The 25,856-nt window shown below is 40.8% G+C and overlaps 1 protein-coding gene and 1 long non-coding RNA gene across 4 annotated transcripts in view; one reads left to right on the top strand and one right to left on the bottom strand.

The window, feature by feature from the left end:
• The window catches only part of MDM1 (Mdm1 nuclear protein), a 32,971-nt gene extending 20,034 nt beyond the window's left edge, over positions 1 to 12,937 (bottom strand). For 2 of the 3 annotated variants that reach the window (XM_025882958.2, XM_025882959.2), the window contains exons 1-5: positions 12,772 to 12,936; positions 11,669 to 11,783; positions 7,790 to 8,163; positions 6,563 to 6,697; positions 624 to 791 (exon numbers count right to left, since the gene is read on the bottom strand). In XM_025882958.2, coding sequence (XP_025738743.2) covers positions 624 to 791; positions 6,563 to 6,697; positions 7,790 to 8,163; positions 11,669 to 11,783; positions 12,772 to 12,789 — 810 coding nt within the window. In that variant the 5' untranslated portion in view covers positions 12,790 to 12,936. Of the gene's footprint in view, positions 1 to 623; positions 792 to 6,562; positions 6,698 to 7,789; positions 8,164 to 11,668; positions 11,784 to 12,771 lie in introns of all 3 variants that reach the window. The other variant, XM_025882960.2, reaches the window with a different exon arrangement.
• Positions 12,938 to 13,162: 225 nt separating this feature from the next.
• The window catches only part of LOC141374117 (uncharacterized), a 40,868-nt gene continuing 28,174 nt past the window's right edge, over positions 13,163 to 25,856 (top strand). The window contains exons 1-2 of the long non-coding RNA XR_012380730.1: positions 13,163 to 13,281; positions 17,526 to 17,579. This is a non-coding gene — a long non-coding RNA (uncharacterized lncRNA). The remainder of the gene's footprint in view (positions 13,282 to 17,525; positions 17,580 to 25,856) is intronic.

The raw sequence follows: 25,856 nt of genomic DNA, 5'->3' as shown, positions 1-25,856 counted from the left end.
AAATAAATAACATAATATAACATAACATAAAAAAGGGGTGCCTGGGTGGCTCAGTCGGTTAAGCATCAGACTCAATCTCGGCTCAGGTCTTAATCTCAGGGTCCTGAGTTCAAGCCCTAAGTTGGGCTCCACATTGGGCGTGGAACCTACTTATAAATAAATAAATAAATAAATAAATAAATAAACAAACAAACAAACATACATGAATGTATGCGTGTTTGCGTTTGACTTCCATTATTTAACTTAAAGTATATATTTCTATCTCTACTGTTAGCCCTATAACTCACATTACTGTAAGGCCAGTCATTTGCTATTAGATATCACAGACTTAGCTGCTGTATTGCCAAGCACTTGCCACAGTATTATATTTAGTTACACATCTGTCTCCCCACTAGCCCAAGAGCTGTGTGGGGCTTAGTGTGGTTATCATTGTATTCTCATTACCTACCTAGTGCCCAGCTCCCACTAAGTGCTTAATGAATATGTGACACTTAATGAACAAACAAAGGAATTAATAAACTAGCTAAAACCAAAAATCTCAGGTAGTGTTTGGTAAAAGAAAATGTGTAGAGTCTAAAATCCTAAGTTTTTTATTTTGTTTAAAGTTAAAAGTTGATGAATACCTTCCTTTCAGGAGATATTGCTTCAAAATTTCCATTCTCTTTCAAATCATTTCTTGATTTTGGTTCTTTCACTGGAGATAAACCCTTGAAATTTCTTCTGTATTCAGTTTCATGGATGATTGAGTTACCTTTGAATTGTGGAACAAATTTGCTTTTATTGTGGAAAACCTTAAAACAAAAATTACTTTAGTTTAGTTTTTTTGTTGGTTAAATATACAAAAATTAGTTTTTCAAATGCTTTAAGAATTTCACATATAAAGTTGAATTATAAGATAACAATAAAGTGAAATTATGACTGTTTATAATTTCATTTCATATATCTAATTAACATCCAAAGGACAACAAAGCAAAAACAGACAAAATGGACTGCATCAAACTAAAAAGCCTCCATACAGCAAAAAAAACAATCAACAAAGAGGCAACCTATGGAATGGGAAAAAATATCTGCAAACACTACATCTGACAGGTTAATATTCAAAATATGTAAGGAAGTCAAGCAATTCGATAGCAAGAAAACCACCTGATTTTAAAAATGGGCAAGGGAGGGCCCCTGGGTAGCTCAGTCGGGTTAAGCATCTGACTTGGTTTCAGCTCAGGTCATGATCTCGGGGTCCTGAGATTGAGCCCCACATGGGGCTCCAATTCAACAGGGACCCTGCTCAAGGATTCTCTCTCTCCCTCTCCCTCTGTCCTTCCCCCCCACCTCATTTGCTCTCGCTCTCTCTCTCTGAAATGAATAAAATCTTTAAAAAATTTTAAAAAATAAATAAAAATAAAAATGGGCAAAGGGACATAAAAACAGACATATACATCAATGGAACAGAATAGAAAGCCCCAAAATAATCTTATGAATATACAGTCAATTAATTTACAACAAAGGAGCCAAAAATATACAATTGGGAAAGTATAATCACTTCAATAAATGGTGCTGGGGAAACTGGACCCTGTCAACCCAAAATAGATCAAAGATGTGAACATAAGGACTGAAACTATAAAACCCCTAGAAGAAAACCTAGGCAGTAAGCTCCCTGACACTGGTGTTGGCAATGATTTTTTGGATTTGACACCAAAAGCAAAGGCAACAAAAGCAAAAATAAACAAGTGGGACTACGTCAAACTTAAAGCTTTTATACAGCAAAAGAAAGCACCAACAAAGCGAAAAGGCAATATGGAATGGGAGAAAATATTTGCAAATCATATTATCTGGTAAGGGGTTAATATCCAAAATAATAAAGAACTCCTATAACTCAGTAGAAAAGCAAACGAGCTGATTAAAAAATAGAGGAATTGAACAGACATTTTTCCAAAGAAGACATATAGATGGCCAAAAGATATATGAAAAGGTACTCAACATCACTAATCATCAGGGAAATGTAAATCAAAACCACAATGAGATATCACCTCACACCTGTTCAAAGAGCTATTATCAAAAATACAAAAGATAAACCTCTTCGACCTCAGCCGCAGCAACTTCTTCCTAGAAACATCGCCAAAGGCAAGGAAAGCAAGGGCAAAAATGAACTATTGGGATTTCATCAAGATAAAAAGCTTTTGCACAGCAAAAGAAACAGTCCACAAAACCAAAAGACAACCGACAGAATGGGAGAAAATACTTGCAAATGATATATCAGATAAAGGGCTAGTATCCAAAATCTATAAAGAACTTATCAAACTCAACACCCAAAGAACAAATAATCCAATCAAGAAATGGGCAGAAGACAGGAACAGACATTTTTCCAAAGAAGACATCCAAATGGCCAACAGCCACATGAAAAAGGGCTCAACATCGCTTGGCATCAGGGAAATCCAAATCAAAACCTCAATGAGATACCACCTCACACCCGTCAGAATGGCTAAAATTAACAAGTCAGGAAACGACAGATGTTGGCGGGGTTGCGGAGAAAGGGGAATCCTCCCACACTGTTGGTGGGAATGCAAGTTGGTGCAACCACTCTGGAAAACAGTATGGAGGTTCCTCAAACAGTTGAAAATAAGAGCTACCATACGATCCAGCAATTACACTACTGGGTATTTACCACAAAGATACAAATGTAAGGATCCGAAGGGGTACGTGCACCCCAATGTTTATAGCAGCACTGTCCACAATAGCCAAACTGTGGAAAGAGCCAAGATGTCCATCGACAGATGAATGGATAAAGAAGATGTGGTATATATACACAATGGAATATTATGCAGCCATCAAAAGGAATGAGATCTTGCCATTTGCAATGACGTGGATGGAACTGGAGGGTGTTATGCTGAGTGAAATAAGTCAATCAGAGAAAGACATGTATCATATGACCTCACTGATATGGGGAATTCTTAATCTCAGGAAACAAACTGAGGGTTGCTGGAGTGGTAGGGGGTAGGAGGGATGGGGTGGCTGGGTGATAGACATTGGGGAGGGTATGTGCTATGGCGAGTGCTGTGAATTGTGTAAGACTGTTGAATCACAGATCTGACCTCTGAAACAAATAATGCAATATATGTTAAGGAAAAAAAAAGAAGAAGATAGCAGGAGGGGAAGAATGAAGGGGGGGAAATCGGAGGGGGAGATGAACCATGAGAGACGATGGACTCTGAAAAACAAACTGAGGGTTCTGGGGGGGGTGGGGGGATGGGTTAGCCTGGTGATGGGTATTAAAGAGGGTACGTTCTGCATGGAGCACTCAGTGTTATGCACAAACAATGAATCATGGAACACTACATCCAAAACTAATGATGTAATGTGTGGTGATTAACATAACAATAAGAAATTTAAAAAAATACAAACGATAATAAGCATTGGCAAGGATGTGGACAAAAGAGAACCCTTGTACACTGTTGGTAGGAATGTAAATTAGTACAGTCATTATGAAAAACAATATGGAAGTTCCTCAAAAAATGAAAAATAGAACTACCACACAATCTAACAATTCCACTTCTGGGTACATTTCCAAAGGAAATGAAATCAGTATCTCAAAAGAGATATCTGCATTTCCATGTTCACTGCAGCATTATTCACAATAGTCAAGATGTGGAATCAACCTAAGTGTCCACCAACAGATGAATGGAGAAGGAAAATGATACATACACCCAATTAGAGGAGTATCATTCAGCTTTAAAAAAGAAGGAAATACTGTCATTTGCAACAAAATGGATGAAACTGGAGAACATACGCTAAGTAAAATAAGCCAGGCACAGAACGACAAATACAGCAGAACTCACTTCTACTGGAATCTAAGTTAAGTAGAAGTCAGACACAGAAAGCAGCATAGTGGTTACCGAGTCTAGGGGTGGGAGAGATGGGGAGATGCTTGTCAAAGGGTACAAAGCTCCAGTTGGCAGAAAAAGTAAGTTCTGGAGATCCAAGGTACAACACAGTGACTATAGTTAATACTACTATACTATATACTGGAAATTTGCTAAGAGGGTAGATCTTAAGACACACCCACACACACAGCCAGAAAGGTAACTATGTGATAAATGTGTTAATTAGCATGACTGTGGTATTTTCCAATGTATATGCATATCAAAACATTACATGTATACTGTAAATATATCATTTTTAGTTGTCAATTATACCTCAATAAAGCTGGGGAAAAAAATTCAAAGATCAACTTTCTACACTCATTACTATGTTTTGAATAATAGTTACTATAATAAAAATAATGCTTAAGCCAAAAAAAAAAAAGACCCATATCTTTTCTCCCCAAAGTTTCCTACCTCTCCCTCCCATCAGTATGGTAATGGGATATGTAAAATAGGCATATTTTAATGATATGAACATAGACATTCACTTTATAAGGCAATTCTATTGTCAGCTCTAAAGGTTTTTTTCCTTCCTAGAATTTTTTTTTCTTCCTCCAAAAAGAGAAGATTCTTAACATTTTGAATGTCTGATGTGTTCATTTGTTCTGTTTTTCTCCTTTGCTTGCCTACCTTAAGCTAAATGCAAGGGAAAAAAATCAGGTAATTATTATGTTTTTATTTTTATTTATTTTTTATTTTTTTAAGATTTTATTTATTTACTTGTCAGACAGAGAGGGAGAGAGAGTAAGCACAAGCAGGGAGAGTGGCAGGCAGAGGGAGAAGCAGGCTTCTCTGAGCAAGGAGCCCGATGCAGGACTCGACCCCAGGACTCCGGGATCACGACCTGAGCTAAAGGCAGACACCCAACCGACTAAGCCACCCAGGCATCCCTATGTTTTTATTTTTAAATGTTTCTTCTTATCTTTAATATTTTATAATATGGTTTCTATTTTATGGTATATCACCACTGTCTACAAAGAAAGCAAAAGGAAAAGATAAGGAGCGCAAATTAGTTATATTACTGCTTTACAATGCTGACTAGTGCATCTTCATACAGATCAAATCCAAACAGAGTATCCTTTTCCTGAGTAAAACCTCAAGGACTTTTCTGCCAAAAACTGTTCAGACTCCTTTACATATTAATACAAGACATCCTTTCAGAAAACAGGTGTTCGATAAAATAGAACTGAATAGCTTTAGAGGTTCCCTATCAACAAGCATTGAAAGTTTCCATCACATGGCTCTTCAATCCACAGACCCTGAAATTGATATGCTTTGAATTAACAAAGAGCATTTGCTTCCCCACAAAATTATTTGAAACCTTCACTGATGAAAGCAATAAAACTACTAGTGAAGGTATCGCCAGCAATTTATTTTATACTATATTTTGGGGCCTATAAAAAGAGCATTTCTACACAATGTTTCCACTGAAATACATAAAAGCTGTCAGTGGGGCTTTGATTTGAATTAGCTTTAAAGGTTGAAAGGTGAAATGCTCTACAAAAACTGAACAATTATAATTTTCAGGCAGTAAGTAATTTTGTAGGTACACTTACTATTCAAGGACACTTGTGAGCCAGCAAAAGAAGTACTGTTCCTATTGACTAGATTCACAAAGGGTACAAACATCACCTTACGTTATTTTATATGTTCCTAAAATGTTATACAAATTTCAGTTTTTTACAAAACTGAATAACAAGTAAGCAAGCCCAAAGCCGCCACAATTTATAGGATCACGGGTATTATTACCTTAGTGTAAGATGACTAATATTATTGTCTTGTTGAATCTACCCTCTCAGTCCTCAGGGGTATATAGGTTACAAGTGAATGTTGAGATACAAGAGAAAATGAATGTGAGGGTGTATGAAGGGGAGTGTTTGTTTATAAAGAAAAATGCTAAGATTGTGAGAAAGAAAAGTGTAAGCTATCATGGGCCTCTGCAGATATTCTAAATGAGGTATTTCCTGACCTGGGCCTAGAAGTACGGTTAAGAACATAAATGAGAGTTAAGAGCCTAAGAACTGTCTAGATGATGATGGTAGTAAAACAAGAGTATTTATTAGTAATGGTTGTCTGGTACCAAAAACTGTACAAGTACACTGAAATCTAGTATCACATTTAGTTATCATAGCTTCTGAATTTTATAAATATAGTTAAGCTGACAATTCCTATTACTGCTTATTTGATACAAAAACAAGATTATGTATCTTGTGCTACTTTTAACGTATCTTGTATTTACTAAGATATTCAAAGCAGTTATGCCTTTCTTGCAAGACAGAAAACATGCAACGTATTAGTCAATGAACACAATGTTTTAGATTAAAACCAATTTAATAATCTTTCTATTAAATAAAAAAAACTCAGCATGCAGAAACTTACCAGGCATCAAGTTTCATTACCCTGTCTCATATTTAGTGTATGTGATGGATCTGGCAACAATGATCATCAGTAGCCTAGGACAGTATCATATTACTACTATAAATCAGAAGTAATAGAATGATTTTAGCAAAAATCTCATTTTCACTTTTCTAGAACCTACCTCCAAGCCTACTCAAGTACCTAATTTCTTTTAGCTCTTAGTTCTGTGTAAATCTGCATCACTAGATTAGATGATGGTACTTAAAAATGTATTACATCCATTAAACTACCTGATTGGCTGCAAAAACTGGAGCAGTTTCTTTAGGGGTCTTCCAAACAAACTGCCTTTGATATTCAGAATTCCTCAAGATATCACGTGAAGGAACAACGGTCAATCCTGCTTTCTTTCGAAGAACTCTATCCAACTGTTAGGGAAAGAAAAATCCCACCCAGAGTCATTAAGAGCTTCTATTCAAACTTCTTCTTGTACTTTGGTAAAAAAAAACAAAAACAAACAAACAAAAAAAACACATATAACATGAAATCCACCCTCTTAACAAATTTTTAAGTATACAGTATTGTTATCTACATGCACATTGTAGTACAGCAAACTTTTTTCAATTGGTGATAATCTCCCTTTTAAACTGTCAAACCATTTAAAATTCCTTTCTTAATACTGTCAAGGAATTTTATTTCTTCATTTCTGTGCATTCCAGAAAAAGATAGCATCTTTCAGTCCCTTCCTACCAATTACTCATAATTAGATCTATTACCAAGAAACAGCAGCACCTCACCTTATCCACACATTGCTTCTGGGACACCCTTCCCCTGCCCACCACTTACACATCACCTTCCTTGATTCTACCGTGCCCCCTTGGTTTTCACAACAAGCCAAGGATTCTTCACTTCTGAATGCCTCTCCGTGGTTCTGGTGGACATGAAATGCGGAAGAAGCAGTGGACTGAAGAAAAACGTGCGAGGCAGGCAGATGTCTGCACAGATCCCTGCAGCCTATGCTTATGTGCTCCCAGGGACCTTCCACAGGCCAGGTGTGACATAAGAGAGCAGAACTCCAAGATCTTTGAGATCCAGCCAGAACTGCCCTTCCTTTTGCATTTCGTCAATTGGGATTCTGTTTGTTGACACAGTAAGAAATTGAAAAGGGTCTGGGTAGAGGTCAGCTCACCGGTCCTGCCAGAGGTAATGGCCTACTACTCTCCCTCTCTGTCTCAATTTGATCTCTCCCTTAGGACTGTGGTGCTGATACAAGATGAATAAAATCCAGAGGCAGGCTGTCCATCCAATGAAGAGATATCTTAGTATAACCAGTACAAAATGGCAACTCTTAAGAACAGAATTCCCAATAACTAAAGTCAACAGTCTACTATTCTATAAGACATTAGATAAGAAAACAACAATGGAAAATTTTTAAGCACAAAATGTAGTATTACTGAAATGATGATGAAATTTACAAAGAATGCTATGCTTTCCAAAAGAAATACAGTGAATATACCTACCCCGTTATCTACATTTTCTGAATGCAGCTTGGTAGAATGCTCCAGGTCCTCATTTTCATTAACTGGTATATGGTTTGCTATTACATCCGCATCATTTTCCACAATATCTGGAGCCCCTTCAGCTCTGGAGTCTGTAGAGTGAGATCTGGTTCTTTTGGGAACCCTGGAGGCTTCCAGTGCAAGAACACTTTCTTGGTTAACAACATCTTTTTGTTCTGCCTCCTGTGATTCTGTTATTTCTGGGGCTTCAGGTTTTGGGGATACAACCACATCATTCTCTGAGATCGCTCCATTCCACTCAAGAGATTTTGAAATCTGTGCATCATGATAAGGGACTCTTCTTTTTGAAATAAAACTCGGCTCTCTTGTGATTCCTACAAAATATAGTGTAAAAAAATTGCAGCTACTGAAAAAGTTACAAAGACAATTTTTCATAACATTTATGAGAGAAGAAATGGAATTGAAAATTCAGGTGAGATACAATGTCCTTCAAGTTGCAGGATACAAAAAAAAAATAGGTATAGTTTGTCAACATAAGATCTTTAACTTTGCTTTTAAAAAAAAGTACTGAAAGTTTGACATAGAAAAACTTTAAAAATTGGGATCACAGTGTTTGAGTTATCCCAACATAAGTCACCAGAATCGCAACGTGACAGGCCTGGCAAGTGAGGCAGGACATGTTGCCTCCGTTTCTAATTACTTTCCTGTGCTACTTAACAGAACAATGGGCCCTGGTACTGTCAAAATTTGGATCTTTTCACAAAGCTTCTCTTATGCACAGTAGACCAAGAAGAGAAGGGATGAGATGTCATTATGCTGGATCTTGGTTCTACATTTGCCTTGATTTCCTGAGAATTAAAGAGAATGAACCCTTTTAACAGAAGCTAAGATACTAGTTCTCTATATTTCTGTCTGGCAAGCAAATGTCCAAAAAACTTAACCTTCTACCCAAGTAAGAGGAGCTCTTTGGAATGACAGCCACCGAGATACTGTCCTAGTTTGAGGTCATTCTTCAAATAGAAGGCTGTGCAGGGTGGGGAAGAAAGAAAAAGACTAGAGGGAAGGTGAACCAAAAATCTGGCATGACATAAAACCCACAGTTCTTAGCCTCTGCGACAGATGTTTTGGCCATTGAATCCAGGGTCCCTACCCTTACAACACTTCCCTAGTCTAGTGGCCTTCAAACTGGGTGCATGCATGTGTCTGGAGGCACATGGAGACATTCTGGGGGACAAGCAGAAATGGGCCACTTAAGGGAATCATTTTGCAGATCCTAACTCTATATGCACTATTTCCCAACACTGGTCGGCCTGAGAGCTGCACCTGCCATCTTCAGTCTTCATTCCCATCCCCCCATTTCCCACTTCGCAAAAGACACACCTCTCAGCCAGCCCCAAGGAACAAAAAATTCTCCTAGGTGTGGAGGATAAACAAAGAGACAATTCAAGAAAGTGTAACTACTGAGAATATCTGACAGCAAAGCAAAGAAGGCAGAGACTACAAATAACAAAGAAACAGTGCCTTATTTCATCCAGGTCCACACCTTTCCCACCTACCTATCTTAGAATTAAAATTCAGGAGTAAGAGGGTGGTCACGTGAAATGAATAGATATTAACATATGTTAACACATTTATAGGAATTGAAAAACAGAGTTAGACTTTTTTCTCAAAGAAAATAATTCTTTTTTTTTAAGATTTTTTTTTATTTATTTGGGAGAGAGAGTGAGAGAGAGCATGAGAGGGGAGAAGGTCAGAGGGAGAAGCAGACTCCCCACTGAGCAGGGAGCCAGAGGCGGGGCTCTATCCCAAGACTCCAGGATCATGACCTTAGCTGAAGGCAGTCGCTTAACCAACTGAGCCACTCAAGCGCCCCTCAAAGAGAAGAATTCTAATTTGCCTGGTTAGTTTGCCAATGAGGACTGACTTTACCGATTATATGATGAACATTTACCAAAAATTGAATCAGCTACACTGGCAGCTCCAAAGTTTTAAGAAAACATATGTGAAACATATGCACAATATTCAGTATGCCAGAAATCATATCCTTTGAAACTATTTGTTACACTTATGATTAAAAACATTAAATATCTACTTAAAAATACGAAAGGATACAAAGACTTACTAAACTCTCTTAAGGGATATGAAAGCAAGAAAGTTTAAAGACCATTGCCCTAGACTTCCCTCTGCTTTAACACAGAGAGAGGCTTCTGGTAGAATAGCAAAATGAAAGGGGAAGATTCTCAAATGGTCTGCCCTTCTCTTCCAGCATCAGTAAAAATACACTAAGGGGAAAAAATACACTACATTAAAAGAACATCCAGCCGATCCTAGGTAAAACTGTTGTTATTCCTTGTTGGTCTCCCACCTCCCTTTCTGAACATCCTGGAGTTCTCACTCTGCCCTTCCCCTTTACTTAATATTCCCCATATTCCCCATTAATATACCTCCCCTAGACCGTTCCTGCCTTCATAATGTACCATACTCCAAATGTTGCTGATCTAAGCTAAAACGTTATGGGGGCAACAATCTGGTTAACCAATTCCCCAGTGTCATAAAAGGCCATCAGTGGGATATCTACACTTTAAGATTTACTTTGGGTTAATCTAATGGAGCCTCAAATTTGTAGGATTTTGAGTCATTTGGAGGATTCTGAGCACCACCTTGTCCAAGAAGCAGGGACATCCACTGTTTGAAGTCAGGCTCTGGGTAAGGGATCCTGATGCTTCAGCGGAACCCACAGCCACCCACTCTAGCCCACTCTTCTTTTTCTTCTCCAAACCTAATCCTGGAAACACTCTTCTCATTTTACTAATTTCCTAGGCTTAGGAAAATTATGCTTATTTCCCATATGTCTTTTTTTCTCCCGGTTTCAAATATCTAATATTTGGGGGACATATATATCACACTTCAAGCACTCTCAGATGTGGGGCCCCAAGCACTATATATATGCATATATATATATCTATAATATATGCACCTGGCCCTCAACAGGCAATATCTCACTTAATCCCTCCCAGCAATCTTGTGCAATGGGCTTCCTAAACCCCACTTGGTAAAACAGGCCAAATTTGCCCAAGGTCACGCAGTTAATGTGCATTGTCACTTTTTTTCATTTATTCAAACACTAGTTTTAATAAGGACTAGAGTGTGTCAAGGCTGTGTGTCATCTACTAGGCAGGAAGATGGAGCCCTTCCTTAGAGATCTTATATTCTAGCAAGGGAGAATGAAACAGGCAGGTAGAATAAAGTCAGTCTGTTTATTTTCCCCTTTACCATGCTCCGGGAAACCTTGGCCCAGGGTTCTGACTTCCCTGGGATTCCAGGAGGAGACATGTGTGATGACAAAAATACAGCCTCCAAACTCATAGGCTTTCCACAAAAAAGACTTGATTTCAAATCATGGTTTTGCCACTCACTATGAAGTTTGGGCAAGCCACTTACTCTAAGTTTCCCTTTCTGAAGACCTTGGGAGTACACCTCCCCAGGTCTGTCTGCTCTCAGCTTTCACGTGTCAGCTCAAATATCACCTCCTCAGAAAGGCCTTTCTTGACCATTGAAGCTCAAGTGTATTCCTTCCAATCTAGCCCTCCCCCAAGTTATCTATAGGCCAGCCTATAACAACCTGAAATCACCTGGTTTATTTACTGAGTTACTTGTTTATTGCTTTTCCCTACAGTTAGAGTCTTTGTCTGATTCAAGGCTATCTCCCTAGAAGCTGGAAATAGTCGTGGCCTATAGGAAGCCCTCAATAAATATTTGTTAAACAAATGGGCAAGCCAACCCGGCCAACTGAACAGTGCTTCACAATTTTTAAGCATTTTGCAAACTTAACCCCAAGGTTTATTTAAGCTATAATGACTATTAGTTTGTTCAACTTACCTAACTGATCTGATCTAAGTCCAGCCCATGGGTACCTTCTCCCCACTGAGGGATTATAGGACTCTGACAAATAGGACTTTTTCCACAGAAAGTTTCTCTGGTATTCACTCAGCCCCTGTAATACAAAAGACAATTTGAGTACAAAGCAATTAATGAACGTTGCTTTAAAGAAGACATCAGTAAAAATAATTTCTGAACCACTACAGAGTTGAAAGTCTTGAGATTGATAAACACAGAAGAACTCCTTGATAACAGCCACTGTTTATCCAGCCCCATGCTAAGCAGTTCACACTGTTCTATCCTTTAATCCTCACAACCACCTGAGGCAGATGCTAGCAGGAATCTGAGGCCCTGAGCAGTCACATTTTGCTGGGTGTCCGAGTCCAAAGCCTGGGCTCTTGTCTGATAACTGGTGACAATCCAAATCCTCATCACTAGAATTATCCTAATTAAGTTCTCAGTTGAGTATGATGCCTCACCTTTCGAAATTTTGAAAAGTCAACCAAAGAAAAATTCCCCTCCCATTCTGGATACAAGCCCTTAAGTTAAAAGAAAAAAACAGGGTTTGTGAAATGCTGTGGCCAACTGTTACACTGATGGGTGCCTGACAGTTACCACCTACCTGAGACTTGCGCACAACTATGAACAATGTGTATTTCTTACACCCTATCTTTACATTGTCAAGGTCCCATTTCTCAATCCTTTAAAAGACACAGGCACTTTAAGGTGTTAAAGGGCAGGTAAGGGGCGGGGGTTAAAGGATAAGCTGTGAGATGGGACCACAGGTGTCCCAACCTGAAGCCACTTGAGATCTCATTACAAAGTGCCCTCCTTCCATCTCCACTTCCGTGTCCTCCAAAATCAGTCTCTCTCAACACCATCTAACGCTTCCACACTGCAACTTGGAAGTGTGTGTGAGCGGAGAGGGAGCTAGGTGGAGGAGCCAAGCATCCTGCAGGATCGTGACTGGCAAGCTCGGGAGCTGGCAGGCTCTGGCGGGGCCCAGGAGCGCCGCGCAGAAAGCCAGCGTGGCCCCCGCGCCCCACACCCGCCCCGCCACGACTTCCCCAGGCAGCCTTCAGATCCGGAGACCACGGCCTCACCTTGAAGCGCACCGGCATGTCGCCCGGTGCCGGAGCCCCCGCCACTCCGACAGTTAACGGGACAAAAAGCCCCGAGGGGGCGGGGCGACAACAGTCGGTTCCCTAGCAAAATCCTCGGCCTGGCGTCCCCGACTACGCGCCGGCGCACTCCGCGCTTTCCTCCTTGAGCCCGGTCGCTCTGCCTTTCCCCGCCCATTCTGAGGCCTAAGAACCAATAGAGACTCGGAGAGCTTCTTGCCGTCGTTAAGATTCGACCAATCAGTGCCCGAAAGAGAGACGCCCGCCTCCCGTGGCAAATCCCGGGGACTCACAGAAATGGCGGGCGGAAGACTGGCCAATGAGGCTCCCGGAACCGGGGTGGGTGGGGCCCACCAGCGAGAGCCTCGTCCTGGGGAGAGCTCCGCCGCTCCTGGTATTGCGGGTCCTGTGTGACAATGGGTCTACCGGCTGGTGGGATTCGTGTGTCGCAGGCCTCGCTGGGCCGAGTTCGTGACGTCACAAAACATGAAGGTGTGTTCTTAATTCCAGATCTGTGACGAAACCGAAATGTTTCTTTTTCTGATATGAAAATGTTCAGGTCTATTCTCCTGAATACCCGTTCTTCCAACTGACAGCCATGTTACACTACTTACTGTCACATCAAAAGGGGTCGGCAAAAAATAAATATTGCTTAGGCAGGCCAAAAAAAATTTTTTAGTGACTCTTGAAAGAGAAACTGCTTACGTCCAGTGATGTTCTTGCGTCCAGTTCTCCCACTACCCCGCCCCCACCAAAAAACACGCACATAGAGCTCTTATGTTAGAAAACATGAATGATGCTTGTGTCAACTTCCAAAGCTTCAGCGTTGTCTCTCCTTTCACTCATTTTAAAAAATAAAATTCCATCTGATTTTAATAGACTGCTGCCATCGTCACCAATAAATATTTCTCCAGATTCTACCATTGACAGAACACTGTGCTGCCTCTGAGAATGGGAAAGAAAGAAATTGTCCAGACAGTTGTCTAATATAATTGCAGAGAATGAACATCTATTTATTCAATAATAGTATAATGTATCATGTACTAAATTTTCAAATGATAGGTATAATAATAAGGGCTACAGGAGTTGGAGGAGGGAGTTGTCCTTAAGGGAAGAGATGATTAGAAGAAGCATCAGGAAGAAATATTCAGACTCAGCCTTGAAGATTAGAAGGACTGAAATAAGTAATGAGGAAAACGGGACCATCAAAGGGCAGATGTCTGAATGGAATGCTGCCAGGCTTCTTTCAGGAACAATGAAAACAGTGCCTTTACTTTTGTCATTTGTTGACTGAAGAAAAGTATACCCTCTTTTAAACTTTCAAATATTAATAGCAGTCCTTGATGCTCTAAGCATTTTCTGCAAAGACTTGTGTTCCTGAATCCTAATTGATGTCTTTGTTCTTCTTCATCATCACGGAGATACTTAAAAATTCATTTGAAGGAGGCACCTGATATCTGAAACAAAGAGAATATTAAATTAGCCCCTATGTGGCCATGCATCCAGGGGGCCCTTGATAAATGTTAATTGGTGATGACAGCATCTCTGTCGTGTAAATTAAGAATGGCACAAACAAGACATGATGGAACATAAAACAAAGGTCCTCTGCAGGAAAACAGCCCAGATCTTACAAAGTAGGAAAAACACAACTCTGGTTGTATACACAATTTTGTTACCACATAATGCTGAGGTGAAATCAGCAAAAGCAAGCATGTAGAATGTAGCCTGTCTGCTAAACAAGGGCCATGATAACTGCAGTAGAGCTCTACTGAGCAGGGAATAAAGGACAAGAACAGCAGAGGGTAAAAATAACTTGAGTCACAACCTGGGTTTGCTGAGATGGGTTATAAGATTTAAAGAAGAAGAGTACTTTATTTTATTATTTTTAAACAAAAGCCCACTCAAGTTAACGAGGCAAAGATGTGGAAATGAAAAAAAAAAGGGCCAACCTTAGTAAATGAGTTTGTAGCCTGTGTTTTGCCAGCCTTTACACTCTCTACTACCGCAGGAAACAGACCCAGTACCTACAATGTTCCACCCAAGAGTTTTGGGGGTCCCTAGGAGGTGTTTCACATGTGCTTACAGCTAGCACATATGGTATGCTGGGCAACACTGCCTCAAATTCCAATAGCCACACATCTGTATGTGTCACTCTTGCCGCTGGCCACCACAGCCACATTTGCTGAGTACTGAGTCTCCACTGGGCACAGCATGAAGCCTCCTCAGACTGCCCCACCCTGCTGGTGATCTGTGACAAGGCACCTCTCTCCCATTTTTGTGTTACCCTCTATTAAGTGAGTATCAAAGTGTCTTAGAGGGCTTTTCCATTTGTATTTTAGCCTTCCTTCTCTCCAAAGGGAATTCCATGGAGTCTGAGCCAGAAAGTAATCCTCAAGTGATAGGTTTCATTCTGTGTCAATCTATGACCTTCTATTCTAGACGTGCTTCTCTCTTCCACTGACCAAGGCTCTCTTACTAGGACAAGGGTGTCCTACCTGCCTCCCTCTTCCCTTTGTTGATTTCTCTATTTCTCATGCAGTTAGATTTCTCTTTATTACCTGTGAGAGATTAAATTAGTACCACCTCTATGAAGGACAATTTGGCAATCCTTTTGACCCAGCAATTCTACTTTTATAACTTTATCTTACAAATATACTTGCCCATGTGTGAAAAATATTTAAGGTTGTTTACTGCATTGTTTAGAGTAACAAAAATTGGAAACAATTTAAATGTCCATCCTAGTTAAATATATTATGGTTGCTCCAGGGCCCAGAGCAAGAACAGGCTATGCAGCAGGTCCAGGTGACAGTGCAGGCTGCTCTGCTCCTTGGGACTTCCAACCCAGCAGATCCAGCTGAGTCAGACCCACTTCAGGTGTCAAATATTACATCCATCAGGGTCTGGCTGGGAAAACAGAAACTACCAGAGGCATTTGGAGAAAGAAAGCTTACTATAAACTGTTGGTTAATGAGTTATTGGAGAACTTAGAAAAGCTAAAAGGAGAAACTGAGGATAGTAATTCCAGAAAGCAGCTCACACTCCTGAGGTTAGAAGAGCAGAGGAAAATGTTGATGTTACTGGAACACAGAGGTTTGCCCTAGAAGCTTCAGGGAGTTGGCCAGACCTCTGAGAAGGATCACTGCCCAGCTGGTACTGGTGCCTCTTAGGGAACAAAGTGAGGCTGCCTCTGGGAATGACAGGGAGGGAGGGAGGGAGGGAGGGAGGGAGGGAGGAAGGAAGGAAGGAAGGAAGGAAGGAAGGAAGGAAGGGAGGGAGGGAAAAAAGGAAGGAAGAAAAGAAGGAAGGAAGGAAGAAAAGGAAAAGTTGGTGACTGCAACCAGATGCTACCATGGAAGAAAAGGTCATCATTAAAGTGCTGCTGAGAGCAAACAGTGAGCAAAAGCGAGCATTCCGGCCTCTAGCTTTAGTTAGTTAGCAGCGTCCAAAGGGTCTGCAGAGCCCAAAAGGTAATATTGGAAGTGAGAGACTGTAACTTGTTAACTTCCACCCATCCAGCCCTTAAAAAGAAAGAAGCAGGGCGCCTGGGTGGCTCAGTTGGTTAAGCAACTGCCTTCGGCTCAGGTCATGATCCTGGAGTCCGAGGATCGAGTCCCGCGTTGGACTCCCTGCTCGGCAGGGAGTCTTCTTCTCCCTCTGACCCTCTTCCCTCTCGTGCTCTCTGTCTCTCATTCTCTCTCTCGCAAATAAATAAATAAAATCTTTAAAAAAAAAAAAAAAGAAAGAAGCATTTTTTAATGAGCTAACATGGAAGGTATAAAAAAAAAAGCAAACTATGGACATGTGTATAGTATACCATCAGTTGGGATAAAAGAAAGACAAAGAAAGAAAAAATGATGTTATATAATAGCATCATTCACAGGTACTTGTTCCCTCACTCATGAGTCTAACTCTATTAGCAGCAGCTATGAAGATGAAGAACATTTCATTCAACTTACTTATAAATACATGGAAACTTTAAGGTATTGGTAGTTACTATGGCTATTCTCTTTACCTAAAATAACTCCATTAACCCTTTCTAGATTCACTTTGATTTGCATATATTGCAATAAGTCTGTTCCTTCTTTTAGAGACAAAGGCATATCAAAATCCTTTAAAAACAACTTTTATTTGCACTTAAAACATAAATATGCTACCTATTCTATTAAAAGCAGGAAGTCAATCACTTCACAGATCTAACAATCTCCCATCATTTTCTTGGCAGCAATTGGAACATTGGAGAATTTGTACTTGTATTCGAATTTATGTTTGTGTTGAATCTGTATGTGCCTCTAACCATATTTTTATTTTACAAACAAAAATGTATTACATTTTTGTAATAGAATTACAAAATTACAATTACATTTTGTAATAGAATTACAAAAATTACAAATTACATTTTGTAATTTTGTAAGCAGGACACTGCTAGACAAAAGGGTTGAGGAAAGAAAATACAAAGATGAGTAAGACACAGAGCCTGCCTTCCAATCTGATTACAGTCAAATGAGGGAACAGACACATACAGAAAGAGCTCAGGAAAGGATAGAAAGAAGGATTCAAGGAAGGGGCTAAAAGTGAGCACTCAGGTATTCTGAAGATACTTTTAAATCCAGTGCCAGAAAGTTTGAGCCAAGACTGGAGACTAAAGAGCAGACAGGATAAGACAGCTGCTTTTAAGTTACATCCTGGGAAACACCTGATCTAGAGGACCTTTCACTTTCCCTTTTGTTCTGCCCTAGGTAGCTGAATGCAGGGCAGAACTAACATTTGCTCAAGATTGGGTCCCAAAAAAGGTAAGTTACTTGCTCTCTGTTGTCTTTTTTTCTCTTGTTGCTTCATAAATCAGAGTAAAGCTGTTTTAGTAACCATCATTCCATCAGCGCAGTGATTCATCCACATTGTGTTTGCATATATGTAATTTTTTTTCTCAGATACCTTGCAAGGTAACTGAAATTCCAGTTTCGAGGCTTAGTAATGCTCTTGAGCTCTGTCACTTCCTCTTGGGTCATATTTACGTGGGCTTTCCTTGGTAAATCTCAATCTCAGTCTCTGCCAAAAAGCAATCAGTCTGACAGCCGCTTTCTTTGGCATTTTTCCATCGGTTTTAACTGCTTTTTCCTCACATGAATGAATTTCTGATTGCACAACTGAAAAGAAAAATGACAAAATTAAATCAATGGATTCTGTCTCAGAAGCAAAATTGCTTATACTTCACATTAGTGTCACTAAGAATCAAATAAACAGGGTGTGTGATTAAGACTCACCAATGAGCCAGGAGCAATTTATCCTCCAGACTTTTCGCCACGGGGTGCCTTTGTTGACAAAGAAGTGTCTGGCTTTTGAATCAATGGGGCACCTTTTGGAGGGACTCCAGGTTCTCTTGACAACATGTACTTTTTTTTTTTTTTTTTTTTTTTTGGGTGAGCTCAAGGGACTCCTAACCTTACAAGGCCATGACTGAATAAAGAAAGTGATTCTTAGTAAGGCATAAGCCACTGCAAGCCTCACATACCATAATAACATGTTGTGCCTCTGCTGAACAAGACACAAGGAACAAAATATGAAGGTACAAAATTCTTTTCACTTTAATGCCTTCACTGTTGATGATTCTGTGATCTAAAAATTGCCTTCCCTTTTCTTCAGTGATTATTGTCTTAAATCACCATCTGTATGAAAGTATCCACAGGGACACAGGTTTTTCTAGAATTTCTAACTCTGTAGATTGGGAAGCATTAATTCTCTGACCACTCAAAACCAGACGTCATGTCTTAAGGTCAGGTCAGAGGACACTGTCTTTCTAAGAACCTTCTAAATCCATACCCTACACCAAAATAAATTTTGAAATATTCTTTTATCACATAGTGTATAGGCACCTTAAGAACTTCAGGTCAAGACCAAATGCCTGTTATTATTCCTTCTGCAATCACTATTCTATTAGTAATGCTATATCAGATATCAAAAGGGGAATAAGATTTTTTTCAAAACATAACTCAGTTTTCCTCTCCTTAGTGACTTATAATTGTTGGTTCCCTTTAAAACTTATTCATTTGGGTTTTGCTGGAACAATGAGTTCATAAAATCTTAGTACTGTGTTGTTCATCCTTCAGTCTCTCAACTTCCTGTAATTGAATTAATAATGTTCGACCCTACAGAGAATGATATACCCAATTGTAAAACACTGCACATATGAGTTTAAAGAAATTGTTTCAATATCACTGAGCACAACTTACAGAATAAGGTTTAGGAATCATGCTCATTTAAGTTCATCATAGCTGTGGCAGATACTGAGGCTGACACTGCAAATCCACTCCAACCTTCTCATGTACTACAGAAATTAGAAAGCTGAAAGTTCCTTTGACACTAGGCCCCTTCGCAGCTGAATGTCAGGTATAACTTACACTTCGCTGATGACAAGCACTTGCATAAACTGAATTAGATGGGAGAAAGGCAAAGCACAGGAACCTGTTGTGATGGTGTAAGTCATGGCCGGAGCGGCAGGAGCGTGGTTCTGATCGGGCAGCTCCAGAAGCAGCTGCCTGATCACTGCAGCAGTGACAGAGTTCTGGAGCCAGGGTTTACAGCAGTGGTTTATTGACTAGCCAGGAATTTCCTCGTTCGACAACTCCTGGCATTAGTGAGTCTATTCTGTGATGTGGCCCTAGAATTTACTTCTTCTGCCTTCCCAAGGATTCTGTAAGCCACTTTGTGGCTTACAAACACCTCCCCCCAAATGTGGTGGCTTAAAACAATAATCATTTATATTGCTCATGAATCTGTGGGTCAGCTAGCCAGTGCTAGGAGTCTAAGTTGAGCTTGGCTGACTTCATTGAGCTTGCTCAAGTATTTGTGGTCAACTGATGGGGACTTTAGAAGCTGGCTGGTCTCAGATGACCTCCACTAGGACAACTCACTGCTCCCTCACCTTCCAACAGACCAGCCTGGATTATTCTCATGGGAGAGGAAGGTACCAAGAGGGAGAGCAAAGTGTGCAAGGTCTTTTGAGGATTAGGTTTAGAAACAGCACACCATCACTTCTGCCGCATTCCATTGGCCAAAACAAGCCAAAAGGCCAGCCGGGATTCAGGAGGTAGGGAAACAGACTCAATCCCTTGATGGGAGGAGTTACAAAGACAAACTGTAAAGGAGGAAAGAAAATGTGGGGCTGTTATTACAATAAATCTGCCTCAACACTGAATATCCTGGAAATACCCTCTCTGCTTTAAAGGGCTGAATAAATTATGTTCTCTGCAGTTTAACTCTTGTGGGTTATACATTTGCAAGTATCTCCATTCCCTCTAAAAATGCTATAAAATGACAGTAAATGAATAAAACTGATATAAATTGGTGAGGTCGGAGAGAATGGCAGAGGAGACAACTGCAAAATAGAGATGTCGACAAATATTGGTGATAGGGAGAATAGAGTCTGTTGCAGGCCGGGCTCTGTGGGAAACAGACCCCAAGCTGAAGTTGAATGTGCTGACAGTTTATTAGTGAGGCCCCTTAGGACCAACACTTGTGGAAGGGAGCGCACAGCAGCAGGATGGGGTAGAAGAAGTCAGGCTTCAAGGCAGGCCTGACAACAACTTCAGCTAACCCCATGCGGAGTCCACAACTGAAAGGGCCTGTCAGCCCTATCCTGTGCTGGGTCTTAGGAAGGGCATGGCCTCGGGGAAGGTGGTTCCCTGCAGCAGAGGTAACAGCACAGGGCACAGACAGTAACAGCCGCAACGACCCTCCCCTGAAGTGGGACACGGACAGATGCATCACTGTAAGCATGTTCCTACTAAGTAAACAAAACAAACAAACAAAAACATGCATTTGAAGCCATAGGCGAAAATATCTCTGTTCCCATGGGGAGCCAGTCTCAATATAGCTATTAGAGCCTGAGTCCCCAAACCTTCAAGAGTGAAGGAGGGTACCTGTCAGCCCTGGTGCCCTTAGTTCTGGTTCAGAATGCCTAGAGACAAAACACCGGACCTGGATCTCACGGTGCCCTTTCCCTTCCCTAGGCTGTCTCCTCTACCTTACCATGTTGTGGTTCACTTTGCTCCCGCATCAGGCCACCCACAGCCTTGTGCTTCTGGAGATTCTGCCCGTGTTGGTGCCAGGCAGACAGGAAAGCCAGATGCAGGGGCCAGCAGGACATTCTGCTTATGAATTTCACAGGCAAAGGGTGGGAATTGGAGCTAGAGAGGAGCACAGGAACCCCTATCTTAGAGAGGAGCAAAAGAAAAAGACACTGGACCTGAGGAACTGGCCTAGGACTTGCCTTTTTACCTATAGGTAAATCAAACTCACATTTAAAAAAATTGTCAATACTAGTGAACCAAGAAGAGAAAAAAAAATATTGACTCCCTAAAATTAATTCCAATTACAATCATTTATAAGCTGGCCGCTACCATTTATACCTGATTACCATAGAGCACAATAACCAGCGTCCGTGTCATAAAGGGTATGTTCAGTAAATTAATTGATTGGAAAGCTAAACTTTCCACTATATGGACAGCCGTTAGGGTTTGCTACTTCTTCCTTGTGATCCAAGGCTCACCCCATAACCCTGGAGGGCACACGAACCAGAGGGCAACTCCATTCTCTCCTGATGAAAGAGCACTCTGTGGAACAAATCATGTTTCAAATAAATGTTCTCTTTACAATATAAGCCACTTTCTTCTTTGAATTCTGATGTTCTCTTGATCATGGGCTTTTATTGTTAAGAAAGCAAGGGTCCATTTCCAGTACATGCTTCACCTCAGCCAAATGCAGTGAAATGTGTGCAAACACTTTGTGAATTGGCAAACATTATAGAAATGTGAGCAGTTCCTGGTATTAGGTGTTAAGAATGGTCTCCTTTGTACCATTTTGTACCACTCCTCATCTTTGCTCTTCCTAAACAGTGGAAGTCATGCAGTTTAACATTACTAATTAGTCTCCAATTTATTGTGAACAATACCTTTTCTGATCATTATTATTATTATCTAATATTTATTGAGTACTCATTACATGTCTTAGGACTGTATATCCTGGATCAGAATGGTTTCATTAGGGAAACAGGGCCACTGTCAATAGTATAGGAATAAGGGGCTTCATATAGAAATGATGGCTTACATAGATATGAGAGCAGCTGGTGGAGTAAAGGTCTAGAAGGTGGCAGCCAGAGGAGTGGAGAGTCACTGATGTGTTCAGTCTGAAGTCCTAGAGTGTGGATGGAGAGACTCAGCTCATGGGGCATGTCCCAGAATCCTGCAGTAGCTACAGAATGCTGGGAACCTCTGTGTCTGGTGAAGCCCTAATGAGCCTAAGCAACTATTATCCCAGAAACAATGGTTGCCCTTCACTTTTGCCTTCCAAGTCTTGTGCAAGTCACAAACTAAAAGTCACTCACAAACTCCAATCTGGAACCATGTAGGAAAGGAGATTCTGGGAAGTTCCAGATATTCTGGTAGTTTCCAGACTTAGATAGGAATAATATTGGTGGTGCCAAGTTACCATCAGGCAATGCAGCACACAGACACCTCTAATATCTAGGAAACAAGTGTTACTATTAACATTTTTTGGCAATTAAAATGCTAGGATGTTTAATGACTTGCCTGAGGTCACATGCTAATAGATGTCAGAGCTAAAACTCAAAACCCAAGTCTGTCTGAGACCTATGATCATACTTTTAACAGCTCTTATTTAATGGCCCTTCAAAATCTATAAATACTGATTATCCGTCATAATATTTAATATTATTTCCTGTCTCTGTGAGAGCCAGAGACATATGTTTCGACTATTCTAGAACACTATGGTTAAGAGATACAGATCTCAGGACTAAAGTGATGTGTCAGGGATGCAAGTCTTCTTTGGGACCGAGCTGAGACATTTCTGTTGCCCAAGGTATCATGGGTTCAGCAGCTTACAGAGCTACATCATCAGGAAGTCTCATTTCTTCCTCTGGCTGGAAAAAAATTAATGCCTACACCCCTTAATTCTCCCATCCTTTCTACATGCTGTGACCTACACAATGATACCTTGAACCCGCCTTTTGGGAGAGAGGAAAGAATATACTTTCCATTACCTCAAGCCAAGTGAAAAGAGCTTCCAGGGAACATTTGGAGATCTTGACAAATGTTCCGTGGACTCTATGAAACAGAAAGGCTATTATCTAATTCCTGCCTGGGGACACACAATGGTGAGAGATTACAGCTAGAATTGCTGGTTTAATGGCAGAATGACAAGAGTTGGGTGCATTAGGAACAAACTACATTTCTGCCCACAGTAGGGCAAAAACATCTGAGTTTCCTTGTGGCCAAGTTGGACAGATGAGAGGGAGTCAACCTGGGGTCATGTTCGCTCCTACCTCAGAGTATTGCCTAGAGGGGAAATGTGACCGGCAGGTGGACTGTCAGAAGTCCAGGTGCTGAGGGTAGGATCATGGTGGCTATTGATGTACAGCCCCACCCACACTAGGGGAGCTGCTGTCAGAGGTCCTCAGTGGGCACACCTCCAAAACATCCATCCCTCAAGGGGAAAAGCCAGCAATTGCGCACCTGCCACCTCAGAGGAAGTCATCAGATTACAGGCTACACAAGCCACAAAAAGTCTTTTTCATTAATCCCCTCTCCTTCTGAGCCTGGCCCTGGAATGGTCAGAAGCAGCACCTACAAAACAGGGAAAAGTAGATGGACAAGGTAAAACAAGCAAGTAGAGAAGTCAAGTGTGTGTCTGTCTCCAACTGGGCACAGTTGCAGGGCAGTGGGGGCAGAAGGAAAGGAAAAAGGAACTGGATCTGAGTTTTATACTACATGAGAACTTTAAAAACTACCAACTGGAGGCTGTTCTTGTGACTAAAAGTAACCAAGGAAATTTTTTTTCCCCTATCTATGAGTAACTGAAAAACTTTGGGTACCAAGATTGCATCCAGGAATGGGATCTAGATGGGAAAGAATGAAGTTGATTTCTGCATGACCCTATTCAGTCCAGCTTGTAAGTAAAAATGATTATACCTATATAATAGGAACAATGGGACAACACGAAAGAACTCCTAGCAACTAAAAATATTATAGCAGCATCTTAAAATGCTATATAGGAGTTAGAAAATAAGTTGAAGCCACCTCTTGGAAGTTAGATCAAAAAGAAAAAATCCATAAAAAGAAATAAAATACAATAAAAGCAGTCGTTGAGGAGGTCCAAAATCTGACATTACAATAGGAGTTTGTAAAAGGGAAAATGGGGAAAAATGTAGAGTAAGAAATTTAAAAAATTTTTTTCAAGAAATCTTCCCAGAATTGAAAAGATGAGTTTCTAAATAAAAGTTCCCACCAATCATATGCATTAATTATTCAGCAAATATCTGAAAACACTGTTTTTGTGCTAGGCCCTATTCTAAAACTACAGCAAAGACTAAAGCCAAGGATGTGAGTCCCTGCCAAGGAGCTTGCATCCTACTAGGAGAGACAGGTAATAGACAAAGAAATAATGACATATGACAGATGGTGATAGGTGTCATTAAGGAAAATAAACCAGGATAAAGGAATATGGAATAATGCGGTGGTAGGAAGGGATTGCTATTTTAGGCTAGGTGGTCAGGGAAGGTCTCTCTGATCATGTAACAGTTGAGCAGAGGGAGCAAGAGATGCAGACATGCTGGAAATAGAAGCACAGCAAAGGCAGGATTCTTTGTCTGCCATATTTACAAATGTATCCCACCTGTCTAGAATAGTGCCTGGCTCATAGGAGGCACTCCAGAAACACTTGTTGAATGAATGAATCAAAGCATAGGGAAAAGCATATGCAAAGGCCATGATACAAAAACATCCTTGGCTTGTTCAAGGATGCCAGCGAAGCCGGAGCAACAGTAGCTTGGGGAGAAATAGTAGGTGATGACCTTGTAGGCCACGGCAAGGACTCTGGATTTTATTCTGAGACAGATGAAAATCCATTGCAAGTATCTAGACATCAGAGTGTCATGATACAATTGCTGTTGTTAAAGAACTACCCTTGCTTCAATGAGAAGGTAGACCGTAAGGCGGTGAGGCTGGGGGCAGGGGCACCACACTAGTCCAGGCAAACTTATATGTGGCTTAGAGTAGGCTAGCATGAGTGGAGATAGTGAGAAATTATCAGATTATTGATAAATCTCAAACACAGATCACACAAGACTTGCTGCTGAATTCGATGTCATATGTGAGAGAAACAGAGAAGTTAAGGATGAAGCCAAGGTTTTTAGCCACAACAATTAGGAGGAGGGAAGGGGACACTGTTAGATGCAAGGTGTGATGTAAGGACCAGATGCAAGGGTGAGAAATGAGAGGTTATTTTGGACTTAATAATTTTGAGATACCTACAAGACATATAAGTGGAGATGTCATATGTGTCTCTTTCCTAAACAAATAAATTCAGGGGGAAAATGCATATTCAAGTTTGGCCTCCTCAGTGCAATGCATCTATCTCAAGGGCCAGATAAGTGACCAGATTTTAAAGCCCATTTCCAACCCTGAGACCTAACAATCCAATAGTCCTCTCCTCACCGCTGAAGTAAAAGCTATTGATTCTCCCCTTTTATGACGCCTACAGGATCTTTCCTTCCCCACATGTATTCCTTGCATTTTTTTAAAGATTTTATTTATTTGACAGAGAGACAGCGAGAGAGGGAACACAAGCAGGGGGAGTGGGAGAGGGAGAAGCAGGCTCCCCGCTGAGCAGAGAGCCCAGTATGGGGCTCCATCCCAGGACCCTGGGATCATGACCTGAGCCAAAGGCAGCCGCTTAACCCACTGAGCCACCCAGGTGCCCCTATTCCTTGCATTTTCCACACCACATTCTCCCTCTTTCCTCTAGCTTCCTGAGGAATAGGTCTCTCTTACTTTGGGAAAAGGAGCAAAGAAATACAAACCCTTCATTTGACCATCCTGTTCTTTCTTCCTCATTTCCCTGACAAAACTTGGCCGCTTCCCCCTCAGGTCTCTGATGAAGTTTTCTCTTCTTAACCCTGATTTCCCTCTCCAGCCCTATCCCTAACCCAATTCTTTCAGGGCCAAGCCTACAGCCTATTCTCTGATCTCCGCATCCTCCCTGGGGCTCTGCACCAT

This window comes from Callorhinus ursinus, unplaced genomic scaffold, assembly GCF_003265705.2.
Source record: "Callorhinus ursinus isolate GAN/ISIS: 27379988/994484 unplaced genomic scaffold, GSC_fseal_2.0 scaffold14, whole genome shotgun sequence".
Classification (NCBI taxonomy): Eukaryota; Metazoa; Chordata; class Mammalia; order Carnivora; family Otariidae; genus Callorhinus; species Callorhinus ursinus.
This window is presented reverse-complemented; position numbering and strand designations above follow the sequence as displayed.